The 13,644-nt window shown below is 41.2% G+C and overlaps 1 protein-coding gene and 1 long non-coding RNA gene across 2 annotated transcripts in view; one reads left to right on the top strand and one right to left on the bottom strand.

Moving 5' to 3' along the window:
• Nucleotides 1-750: 750 nt before the first annotated feature.
• LOC141913912 (uncharacterized) overlaps nucleotides 751-13,644 on the top strand; it is a 39,282-nt gene continuing 26,388 nt past the window's right edge. The window contains exons 1-2 of the mRNA XM_074805126.1: nucleotides 751-1,044; nucleotides 10,721-11,552. Coding sequence (XP_074661227.1) covers nucleotides 10,745-11,552 — 808 coding nt within the window. The 5' untranslated portion in view covers nucleotides 751-1,044; nucleotides 10,721-10,744. The remainder of the gene's footprint in view (nucleotides 1,045-10,720; nucleotides 11,553-13,644) is intronic.
• The window catches only part of LOC141913933 (uncharacterized), a 34,253-nt gene continuing 23,256 nt past the window's right edge, over nucleotides 2,648-13,644 (bottom strand). The window contains exon 3 of the long non-coding RNA XR_012620670.1: nucleotides 2,648-2,899. This is a non-coding gene — a long non-coding RNA (uncharacterized LOC141913933). The remainder of the gene's footprint in view (nucleotides 2,900-13,644) is intronic.

Here is a 13,644-nt window from a genome sequence, read left to right as displayed (position 1 = left end):
AGATTTGAGAATGGAACCAATTTTCACAAATTCACTACAAAAAGCCGTCTGTTACGCCGAGGGGATGGGATATGTCCATGGATTTCAAAAATTCCATATATTCTCGGCCAAGTTGCACAGACATGATCCTTAAGTGGTCTTAAAAGCTGGCTTTAGCATGGTGGCAGAAGTTGTTAGATTTGCAACTAAAAGGGTGGTCTTAGGCTGGCTTTAGATTTAAGCCATGAATAAATAAAGCCACAACTGAGCAACTCTAGCGTCCTCGGAGTGGAACGTAGAGTTAGTTGCACGTAGGCCTATTAGTAATAAGTTTCGATATCCGTCGATGAAACAAACCCTTGCCCCTTAATGTCGTGAAAGATCCAAACAAAATAAATCTGAGGATCATTATAAATACCGAGACATCGATGTCGATATTAACAAAAATTTGAATAACGCGTCGAAAAGAAGAGATATATGTATCAATTAAATCAGATATCACGACAAATAAACATCGAAATACACACGACACAACCATCCACGTCTGAGGCTATCTGAACAGGTAGAAGACTCCATAGGGCGTGAGCCACGAAAGCGACAAAGCACGCCGTATATATATACAGCACGCTCGATGAGATCCTATAGCGAGCCTACGGCGCGCGCGTTCAATTAAATCGAAAGTGTCCTTTATATATCGTTCACAAAAAGGACGTAGATATATATTTTGACAACGGGGTCGTTAACGACGCGCGTTCGTTCGTTCGACGGCTGGGTCGCGCGAGCGTATGTCGTCTTTCGTGGCGTTGTGTAAATAGAAAAATGGGCTATCTAAAGCGTTCAAAAATACGCGTTATGTTTTGACATTGGTATAATAATACGAACATATCGCCCCTATATCTAAACGGATTGAGACACCGGTTCGGTTAGAGGCTTCGCTAAACAGATACGCGCGTTAGCCGCAACGTTTTTGCTTATTCCGATTAAAACGCTGGTTCGGCTTTTTTAGAATACTAACTTTTGGAATACTTTTGATTTCGAGCTTGCGGCATACGTCATCGAAATAAGGTAAGCTTTCGGGCGCTATGCATTCTATATATGTTTTTCATTAAGTCATACTCGAGTTGATTCGACGATTTTGAACGTATCGTCGTACTCGACGGCCGCGTCGATGAATGGGTAAAAACCCTTCGTCAAAAAATGTCGCTACTTATCGCGGTTAAAGAACGATAAGAAATGTGAACTGATCATTCAAATCGTAGATAGAAAATCTGCGAAAGTGTAATCAAAAATCTAATGTTCTTTCTTATCCGATATTTTTCATTCCTTTTTGAGAACTGCGACACCAGCTATCCGGCCGTCAGCCGACACGAGCACACTCGGTATAATGTCGTCATAATTAGTTCATTAACAATCAACTTGATTCAACGAATTGCTTGGCCCCGAATCCATACATTGTCTTAAAGGATTTACATGCATGGATTTAACTTACGTGCGGGTAGTTCAGTTGGTAGAGGCGAGGACTAGGAATCAAGAGGTTCCTAGTTCGAAGCCACCTCTGGGCGTTAGCTGTCAAGATTAAGCTCTGCTAACTTAGCCAGGTTATGAGTCGTAACAACCTATACGAAAAAGCCCTGACCGTCTCTTAAGACCCACCAACGTTACGCTGTTACTTGCAGTAGCGACGTAATCTCTACTTAACTAAACTGATTCATTTCTACTCGGCGATTATACGGTTTTCATCAAGAATTGGTTTAATTAAGAAAAAAATGGTTCATTCGATTTTTCGCGGAAGACTCAGTAACTACTAACGACACCTGGTAATAGAATCTCACTCGCCATAGTTGGAATCGTTGGTTGCCGAAGTCCAGCGTTGGGGGGGGGGACCACTATCATTCCCATTCGCACTTTATGTAAAAAAAAGAAAGCGTAACGATTTACTCTACATTCGTTATCTGTGTTATATTACTTATGTGAAATCGCTTCCGTTTAAAAGTAAAACGGTGTCGGTCATTGTGCGGTGTCTCGAAAATCTACATTTAAAAATCAAACTATTCAAGACGCGATACAAATTCGTGGGAAAATACATGACACAATACTATCGTTTATATTTTTCAAAATTCTACGGATAAAAAGATTTTGCAAAAGAACCATTACCTAGGAATGCGAGGCGCACGTACTCGAATAGATATCTTGAAGAATTTAATCGTTCAATGATTTTAGTAAGACCATAGTTTTCAAGGCCTGCACTGTAAACCGTCTTTTTAGAACCCTGGATGTATCGGTATAAAATGACCGTGGACTCAATTCTACATTCAGCGAATTTTTGATTTGACACTGAATCCAATCTTCCAAAGATGCGCGGGTTTAATTTGACCCTGGATCTACTTCCAAAGTTTGTGCGGGTTTCATAAGACTCTGAATCCAGTTCCACAGCTCGGCCTATGTGGGTTTATTCGGACTCACTCTCGGTCCAGTTCCACACAGTCGTGCAAGTTTGATTTGAGAAAACAACAGTTACAAAAAGAAATTTAAAAAAACACGAATACACTAATGGTAATAACTGAAATTGAAAAAAAAATAGAGTATTAACAATCGTTTTTCTTTTCTATACTCTTTTTTTCAAATTCAATTATCACCATAAGTGTAACTGATGCTTTGTTTTATTCCATTCTCTCATTTTACTAACGAAATGGTGTACTGGAATTATGGAGTTAACAGCATTCCGAATAACTTCAATCTTACCGGGATTCGCCTTCTTGGGTAGAACGAAAACAAACTTAAACGCGTACGTATAATCGCCGGATCATCTAATTATCAGCCGACAAAAGGCGAATCGGGAATCCAATTAACGACACAGGTGTCCGTTCACACTTCAACCCGATACTTGAGCTCAGACCAATATTCCAATATCTTCTATATACTATAATAGTAAAAACACGAAATTCGAGATTTTAGTTCATATATAAGCGCGTAAATTCAGGGGAAATCCTGCTTATGGCTCATAGGCCAGCATCTTAGCTACGCATTGAAGTGGTTTTCGCCCGACATACCCAACCTAACTTTTGAAATAATCAAACCTTTAGAAAGGAGGGGTAACCCAGTACAGGGTATGCCGGTACATCCGAGCCCAATATCTAAGGGAATCCCCCACCGTGTTTGGTACCCTTACTGCAAGCAAAAAAAGTACAGGGAATCCCTTATTTCATCATCAATCTGTCTCTCAGGATCAATGGAATTCATACATATAACCGAAATTCGTTACCTATCCCATTTGCAGAAATCATGGCAACATTTATGGAGGACCTCTTCTTCACTCTAGGTACTATTTTTGGGGTCCAGCCCTACGCATCTTCGAGCTACTAACCTAATTGTGGTCTGATGCCTGACTTGCGCGTTCACGAGACCGCGATCGCCGCACGACCGTGACCTCCGCGCGACCGTGACCGCCGCGCGACCAAGATCGTGCCGAGCGATTGCGGGCAAATACGTCGCCGCGAATATTTCAAACGACGTATCTGGATTAGATAAATATTTGCGTTCGCGACAACAACAAAAAACCAGCTATTCTTTTGAGTTCGCGCGAATCGAGTTTTTAAATCTTCGCCGAATCAAATAGTCGTTTATATAGCAAACAAGAATGGATGAAAAGGAAAAGCAAATTTTTCTCGACCCGGCAGAATTTTTACACGAAAAGCAAATGTTTGCTCAATTTTTCTGGCACAAATATTCAGCTTAAGTATAGTTCAAGGTCTTCGACGATGGATATGTTTACCTAAGTATTGTGACTTTCTTTTCCTAGCCTACAACTTGACCATTGAGTGTAGATAAGTGTGTTAACCAGGGTCTGATAGCCCAGGAAGGCCCACTTCCTAATTCGGCCTTTATTAAGCTAGGAAATCGAAAGATCGGCTCTAGCTCTTAGATTATGAAATTGGCTATAGAAGTTAAACGGGCCTAAACTATAGTCTTATGTTGCAAACTTGACTATATAATATATGGAATCAAAAAGACCGATGCCATGTGTGGTAGGTTGTCAAAAAACCCACGAAATGAGCTTAGACTGGTCGTAAGTTGCCAGATGGAACCAAAATGAGCTTATTAAACGGTAACTTTATATATTAGATGGTATCTTTTTGAGGGACAGTACATTATTACATGTATTAAAAGATAAAGAATTGCATGTATTAAAGGACATTGAATTGTCCTAGAATCGATGACACCATCACCATGCGCCATGATGGGTACCTGTTAACCAAACGAGGACTTTATGATGCGGCGGTCGATTTCTTTAGGACAGCCTTCTCTGCAGGAAGTGCCGACAGACTCGCAACATGATAAAAACCGAACATATTGCTATCATTCTCCATAGCCGGAGAAAATACTTTTTTAATAGCCGCCGTTCGCGTCTGATTCGTAAAGATTATGACGGGCTATCAAAACCAGTTTCTATCCAGACAAGAAAGGAACGTCTGTTTAAAAGACTGAGTAAACCTCATAAAAGGCGCTTCATTCTAAAATGCGATTAAGCCTCGAATATAATCGCCCTCCAATTTCGCCGTTTTAAACCGTATGCGCACCGTATACAGGGATATTATTACTATACATTCCCACTTTTAACCGAACTTCAGCCGAACTTGATCTATTTGAGTATTCTTATAGCTTATTATAGCTTTACATTATTCTACGACGACTTCGTGCTTTTTTCTAAAGGAGAGACGAATTGAATGAAAAAAAAGGAAAAAATAATCAGCGGAATGAATGGTTTTTCTGTTAGAACGTCGTTACATCAGGACAAAGATATTTGATACTTAAAAGTGCACCTTTTGGGGTCGACGTATATACAAGGAGACGAGTTGTATAATTTGGATGAGAAGCGACGAATCTTGTACTATTAGTCGCGCGAGAATACTAAAAGCCAATGAAAGTTCTATAGCTAATCTAACGACTAAAGGCTCATAGATGAATTTAAGACATAATTGTGGTATTAACTTTCTGCAGTCGGTCTGTATATATAAGAAATCATTTACTGGATCGTTGGATTCATTTGAAATGAGAAGGTCGTCATTAGTAACTAATCATAATTTCACCGAATCGTTGAAGTTATCGAGGATGAGAAGGTCGTCATTTGTAACTAATCATAATATTACTGAATCGCTGAAGTCATCGAGAATGAGAAGGTCGTCATTAGTAACTAATCATAATTTTACCGAATCATTGAAGTTATCGAGAATAAGAAGGTCGTCATTAGTAACTAATCATAATTTTACCGAAACGTTTGAAGTCATTGAGATATCAAAATTTTCAAATTATCCTCGCTTCTTTAGTATAAGGTTTTAACCTGTTTTGTCATGCCAAAAACGGTAACCCGAATGGCAGGAAGAATTCGAAAGTACCCGCATTATCGTCGATGACATTGAGATACCGACCACGACTTCTAAAACTCTACGTTATTGCGACACCGGCTTTCCCATAGGCTTCGTCGTTTCCTCGCAGAAGTCGAATCATTAATTGATTTCATCAGTCAATATTACACAATACAGCGAGGATGAAAATTTTAGTAGGGAAATGTTAAGTGAAAAGCGCTCTTTGTGGATCGGTGACCGGATAAGTAACACACAGGGAATATCTAATGTAGATATCATAGCTTTTGATGAAACACTCCGTCTTCGTAGGCAGTAACGATGATGTCATGAAATCCTACAATAAGAGAGAATGGAATTTTTCTTTTCTTATCGCGGTTTTCTAATTGCAATGTAGACCGGACCACAGATTTTAAAACGATATACAGTCAACCCCCGATATACCGCCCACATCGGTGCAGTAGGATTTTGGGTGTATAGAGAGTATGGCGGTATATCGGGGGTGTTTTACTATGTATTTGTATATAGATCTACATTAAGATAACCCGGCGATAGGCTGGGGTGGCGGTGTATGGGAGGGTGGCATATCGGGGGTTGAGTGTAAAGATTTCTGAGCAGAAAACGGACTTGAAAGGCGATGTAGCGCTGAAATTTCGTCTCTAAACGCCGGCGTGTTGCATACGTTCGCGTAACGTTGCAGTAGTCATTCGTCAAAATGATTACTTCAAGTAAAGGCGTAACTAGGATAAACATCAAAATATCATCGAACGCAACCGTCTAGGGCGACCGCTGCGCCTCCACGCGGTCGACGCGAGAACTAACGACGTTGTTACCGGATGAATCGACTCAGTTTCGCTCACGCACGGGTAACTCGTCGCCGGCGGTCGGGTTCGTTTAAATCGGATTTCTATCGTGAATTTTCGCGCGCAAAATACGATGCAAACTCGTACGAAAGTAAATTACTCGAATTCGTTGGTTCCCGCAGAATGCAAAGAAAAAACGGATTCATATTACATTATTTGTTTGTTGACAACGTAGTTCGGATCTTGGTTTCCTAGACCTAACCCTGCTATTGAATTGTTCATTGTATCTGGCGACGGAACCGCGGCTATTCTGAGTGTTACCCGCGCATCGTGAGCCAACAACGGGACTCGAACCCGCGCTTCGAATCGCGAAATTCAAATCGAATACGTCTAACGGTTTTTTAGCGGCTAAACCTCATTACTCTTCAAACAAACTATACCTTCATATCGATGGTAAAATGTGAAATAAACGTCTGCGCTTGACCGGATACGTCGACGTCTTGCCGATAAGAAGATTTGCGTTCAAACAAACTCAACAAACGCGTTATTCAGGAATATATAACTTTTTTCCGTAAAAACTTCACAATTCTATTGACCTAAGGGAGTTATAATGGCTAACCAAGGTAAACTTAGTTGATACGATTTTATTACGGAGAAAAAACCATTTCTTTGATAATTTACAGCGATACCACATTTATCTTTGGGCCATGTTTCGAAGATTGGTTTAAACGTTTATCTTGGTATTGAAAAAGGGAGTAACCGTCTTAATTGGTTTGATATTTCTTACGGTGTCCCTTACAAACCGGCCACACCCGCCGGAAGTGAAACAGAGTGGTTGTTTTAACTTTAACAGGGAGGGGATTAACTCAAATATTCTTCTAGTGACTTAAGCTTAAAAGTGGTTTTAGGTTTTAAACCACCGTCTATAGAACTGACCCGATTGGGCCGCAGACATGGCTTAGGTTTAGAATCGAGTTTCAAACTGTCTTGTATATTTTCGCAAATGCGATCTAACCAATTAAGACAATATAATTTTAAGGCCAAAGAATTGAGTCGCGACTGTAGGCCGACTGTTGCTTTCCAATACGCAACCGCTTAAACTTCATTTTCGAATGTCAATATATCGTCGTTACGCATTTGCCGTTTTCGAAATTGATGATGGCAATTTTTGGTATCGAAGCAACATCGATAAACCGGCGTTAAGAGTAACTATAGTCGTTGCTATTGCGACATCACCCCCACCCCCCCCCCCCGACTCAGTAGCCTCGAGATCATTCTGTAAACACTTTCGGCCGGGTCGTTACGGTAATTCTTCAACTAACGACATCGATTCGACGATCACGACTGAATTAGATTGATTATACGTTTCACGGCCGAACAATTACAAGTTTATCACATCCGATCAACAATATTGTGATTACGACGCGCGCGGTGCTCACTATAAGAGATTTCGATGTCGTGATCGATTGTTACGTCCGCGCATGGATAGGGACACGAGCCGTTCCCATAGCACCGGGTTGGCACAAACCCGGCCGGGAGCCACGCGTGCGCGCACGCCTTGACAATCACCGTCAAAATCATTGTCGTTTTTTAATTGATTGAGAACTTTCTGCGAGGGCAGGGGGTTCACCGAGAACCGATTGTCGCTGCTCTCCCGCTACAGCTGTGAGGAGAGAGGGTTCACCGAGAACCTATCAAGTCTGTTCTACTCGCTGCTCTCCCGCTACAGCTGTGAGGAGAGAGGGTTCACCGTGAGGCTATTGCGACTGTTCTTCTCGCTGCTCTCCCGCTACAGCTGTGAGGAGAGGGGGTTCACCGAGAACCTATCAAGTCTGTTCTACTCGCTGCTCTCCCGCTACAGCTGTGAGGAGAGGGGATTCACCGAGAACCTATTGCGACTGTTCTACTCGCTGCTCTCCCGCTACAGCTGTGAGGAGATGGGGTTCACCGAGAACCAATAGACGAGTACTCGTTCATCATTGAATCTGTATAGCCCTTATAGTCAAGCCAATTTTAAAACTGACCAACACAACTTTCATTCGCGATTCAAATATATTTGGACATTGAATAAGGCATCGGCATCCAGTTTTTTATGTAATTAGAATCCTACCAGTTTTACGGAGCTAGGCAAAATTTCTCACTTCGGCGTAACAGATATTATGACAAATGACTCAATTGTCTATCGGTGAATCAATGTTTTTTTTTCTCAACGATGGCGTGCGACACTCATTTTCACGCTTCCGGGCTACATTCGTGTGTGTTTACCATCGTAATGTCACCCGTAACCAGGGTTACTATAGACACTAAACGATTGACCGAAACAATGATTAAATGGAGTTTGTTAACAGCGCGGGTTTTAACGTAATCGAACAAATACGGACGACATTACTATGAAAATGCGTCGAATTATCGACCCTATGACACACTGATGTCGTCGCTTTGGGTCACTGGTGGAACTGGGTTAAGATAAAACCCATAAAACCCACAGAACTGTGGAAGTGGATTAGATCGAACCTGTGCAACGGGTTCCGGGGTCGGATTAATCGTCACGTATGTCGACTGGCGTTAAAAACGAAATAGTCGAGTGGAGTTGATTCCACGCGAGTTGTACTGATCCAGAGTCAGATTTAAACCGCGCAACTGTGTAACTGGTTTCGTTGTCAAATTTAAGCCACACAACTGTTAAACTAGTTCAGAGTCAAATCTAAGCCAAACATTAAACTGGTTTTATAGTCAAATTAAAGCCACACAATAATTATTGTGAAGCTGGTTTCAGAGCCAAATCAAAGCCATACAACTGTGGAACTGCTCCACTGACCAATTTAAACCAACGCAACTGTGCAGCTGGTTTCAGAGTCGAATTAAAGCTTCGCAACTGTGGGACTCACGGGCGGAGGCCAAATTTGAAGGACTTGTCACATCCCAAAAGGGCACTTTGAAGTCCACAAAGGCAGTATCAGGGACACTACTACATTGAAATGCATCAAGTATCTTTGTTTGGAAAATAGAAAGGGCCAATGAAAAAGGTTTTTGGTGGGTTTGTACATATCTCACAATTTCCCCCTAAATTTACCCCTGAAACTGGTTTCAGAGTCAAATCAAAGCCGCATCTGTACCCGCCTCTGCCTGAAAATGTATGGTTTTCTTTATAATGGAAAATCGTATAAGCGTGGTTGGATTTGTTTTTGTTTCTTTTACCTTCAGGCTCGACAATAGCGGGCTTTATTTGTGTGTACGGTTTAAGCGGCTTACACGTCGTGTATAAACCGCGGGCGAAATATATAGAACATAATGATGGGAAAAATTCTGTCCCCAACTGCCGGTTTTGATCTGTAGTTCTGTATTTCAGTAATACATGATTAATCGTTAGTGACACCTGCTCATTCTCAATGATTTCAATGATTCAGTCAAATTATGATTAGTTACCAAATTGCGACTTTCTCATTCTCAATATCGTCAACGATTCAGTAAGATAATGTTTAGTTACTAATGACGACCTTGTCATTCTCGATAACTTAAAAGATTCAGTTAAATTATGATTATTTACTAATGACTACCTTCTCATTCTCGATAACTTCAACAATTCAGTAAAATTATGATTAGTTATACTAATGGCGACCTTTTCGCTCTCGATAACTTCAAGGATTCAATAAAATTATTATTTGTTACTAATGACGACCTTCTGATTCTCGATAAACTCAACAATTCAGTGAAATTATAGTGATTAGTTACTAATGATGATCATCTCATTTTGAATGATTTTCAAAATCAAAATATGTAGATCCCGAATTTTTTTTTCTTGAATATAAAACACAGCTTACGAATATTGCACATTGCAAAGTCCTTCCAAACGGTAGAGCTAAGATATCAGCGTATTCTGTTCTCAAATCTACGCGTTGAAATTGGTTCCACAAAACTTGACACTTGAATACGCCGAACTATCTATCAATGAATACCTTGTAATTGGATGGCCAAATAAGAGGTTTGGAATTACAGCTTAGCTCGTAGATTGAGCGCAAGAATGCTATTAGCCTGATATACACAATATGGGTACTCTACATGAAAATATTCATTGTACCGAACGTAATTGATTTTTTCGAAATGCTTTAGGCAGAAAATGAAAATAACCGATACAGTCGGAGAGTAAACATGTTTTTTTGTGAAGGGTAATGTCTGGAGACCGAACAGTCTTTGCTAAACACTATTCGTAGCTTTGTGAAGCGTTGGCGACTAGTAAAACCTACCAATAGAGACAATCTGGAGATAGAATGCCTTTTTTAGGGACGATCAGTGAAAAGTAAAACATTTCAGAAACTACACCTGATAATCAGGGGACGTCACTACTTTCAGGGACTGTTCCTGACAATCATGGGGCAGTAAACCATTTTCAGAGACTGTTCCTAACAATCCGGGGGCCACCAAGCCATTTTCAAAGACTGTTCTTGACTGTTTATCGTAATCGCAAATTAAGCATATATTTGTAGATGCTTTTACTTAAAATCATGGACAAAGGACAGACGCTTGTTTTCATGGTGTTCATATATAATTCAACTAGTTTTCCGTGTTTTCTTTTTTCAGTGACCCCAAATCGTAGCCGGTGCAATGGCCGAAAATTCGGACGGATTTCGCAGCGTTGAACGCCCGAAAACACGCGAGAACCCGACAGGGCCCTCTAACGACGGCGTCAAGCTAACCGACGTCGAAGAGACCGGGAGCATGGCCGACAACGCTAGCATCGACCTGCGACACACAGCAGCGGGGACCGGGCACGGTCGCGGCGGGACGCGTCGGTCGTCGCGAGACTGCGCTAAACGCGGCGGTGGCGCGACCGGGGCGCCACCTGGCGTACGAACGTCACCCCAAGGTTCTCGAGAAAGCGTCAATTCAGACGCGACGCCGCTGCCTGAGACAGTAGCAGTCGCGGATGATTCAGCTGAAACGACTCGAATTATGAAAACTAACGGTGACGAGGAAAATAAAGCGAACGGTACTGTAGGGTCCGAATCGATTTCAAATACGCCGCGAGACACGGTACCGGACTCTTCAGCGGAACCGGACATTCGGTCCAAATCGGACTCGACCGCATTCGACGAAACGGACGCGTTTACGTCGTCGGTCTTCGACGACCGCACGGACTACGGCTCGTACGAGCCGGCCACGTTCGGCGCGCTGGTCGAACGCTTGACCGGCAAATTCACCGCCTCCGAGCTGAAAGGCGACATCGAACGGTCCGACTACCCGATACCGGCCCTGAAACGACTCGTCGACGACGTCATCGCCTGCGTGCTCGTCTACAAAGAGTACAGCGTGGCCAGCAAGAAAACTCTGGCCGCTCTCCGCGAACAGATGCGCTCCGTGCGCACCTGCATACACCAGCAGGTGCAACAAAGACACAAGCAAATCATGGCAGGTACTGATTTAATAATTACTTAATTTCTTAATTGGTTTCATCGATTAACACGAGAAGTGCGGCTCAATATTTTAAGTACTAATCAAAATAATTGAATTAGATTACGAAATGCAGCAGTCGCCTAACTAGAGTTAATCGGGTGTTTACTTCTAACCACTCAAAACGATTAATATGCTATGATATTAGATTAGCTAATTCTAGGTATTATAAGAAGTAGACTCGAGGTTGTGAAATACAGTAGACTCCGACTCTAACAGCGATTGAGTTGAGATTGATGGAAAGAGGAGTCGACTGTATTACACGATACTCTCGTGATCTCATCCATAGCGCTTCACTCATATCGATGATAATCTCAATGTATCTATATTCACCAGTATGGCCGTACATCGATTCAGGTAAAAATCACTTATATTTACCTTTTTCGTATTCAACCCTTTTCCTTCGGTATCTCATTCGTAACTGATCTTTTCTAATCGATCCGCTAATTGATAACGATAATTCCGAGTAAAATTCATCGATAAAAATACAAATTACGAAACAACCCTTCGAAAGCTTGTTATACCAGTATCGTCGCTCGCCAGGGTTTGATTGCCGCCCGCCGGGTTCCCGTTCAGCGCCCACCAGTCTAAGTATCCAGCCAATCCGATGCCATGCTTTTATAGGCGGGCGACAATCAAACACCGGCAAGCGATGATGCTTGCAACGGACGGCGAGAGAGGTCGACGAATGTAGGCGAATTCGGTGCGAAGACTGGTTCACCCATTCAATCATCATGTGATATTCGGCATGTTTCTTTTTACCAATTTACCCCGAAATGATTCGGCTTTAAAAAAGTCGCGGCACATCTTTCGCCACGCGACGCCAGATTCGCCGATAGATTTCGCCTAGTATTCCGTCGCGGGCTTCAGATTTCAATTCTCTTCAAATTAAGTTCCATTTTCAACATCAAGCTTAACGAAAATGCGTTTTTTACGCGTACTTTTTATGTTTTTGATTGAAACGAAAATGAATCATTCATTTCATTTTGAATTCAATTTTTGCTGAAATTTGTCTCTTTTGGTTTTCAAGTGATCAATACTCTAGATGATTACCGTGCATATAAATATTCTTCAATAGAATACAGTCAACCCCCGATATGCCACCCTTCCATATACAGCCACCCCAGCCTACCGCAAGGTTTTCTAAATGTTCATCTCAATACAAATACAGAGTTAAACATCCCCCGATATACCGCCATACTCTCTATACCGCCAAAACCGTTCGCCACACCGATGTGGGCGGTATATCGGGAGTTGACTTATATATATATATATATATATATATATATATATATATATATATATATATATATATATATATATATATATATATATATATATATATATATATATATATATATATATATATATATATATATATATATATATATATATATATATATATATATATCATATAAACACTCTATTTTAAGTAAAATATTCTTTTTTCTATCTTAGATCAGGGATTGGCCATGTTGTTTATTCGATTGTTAGATTCCGTATGATACGGTGTCCCTTAAAAACCAGCAACGCGCCTACCGGAAGCGATGTTACGATTTCCGGTAGAAGGGGCCAAAAGCGTAGTGCATTTTGATTTTTCTTTAAATTTTATTTCTTGATTATGAATTTTTTGTTGTTGATGTTTTGACATTGTATATAGTGGATTTCACTCTTATTTATTACCTTTATTCTCAGTGTAGCCGAATGTGGCCTTTTTGCATACGGAATTCAAAAGCACTCGAGCGGCGAGAATTCAATATCGCACAGATTTCCAAATCGAATTGTTCCTTTCTAAATGATCGTATGTCATTTTTTTTCTAATTTCCAACTTGTGTCGTATTTTCGAACGCTCGCTCGCGCACGGGGCGAATCGAATTATTTACACTCGGGCAGAAAGATCGACGACGCTACGAAAATAGGCAATTACAACTAAACAAACACAGAAACAAAAAATACGCGTCTATTTTCTAAAGTTGTTTAAAGTTTCTCTTTTAGGTAAATTACTAGGAGCGTAGAAATCTTTTTCGCCCGACAAAACGTCGCCCCGAGAGGTG

This window comes from Tubulanus polymorphus, chromosome 12 (assembly GCF_964204645.1).
Source record: "Tubulanus polymorphus chromosome 12, tnTubPoly1.2, whole genome shotgun sequence".
In the NCBI taxonomy this organism is placed as follows: domain Eukaryota; kingdom Metazoa; phylum Nemertea; class Palaeonemertea; order Tubulaniformes; family Tubulanidae; genus Tubulanus; species Tubulanus polymorphus.
Note: the sequence above shows the minus strand (reverse complement) of the source record. Positions and strands in the feature narration are given on the sequence as shown.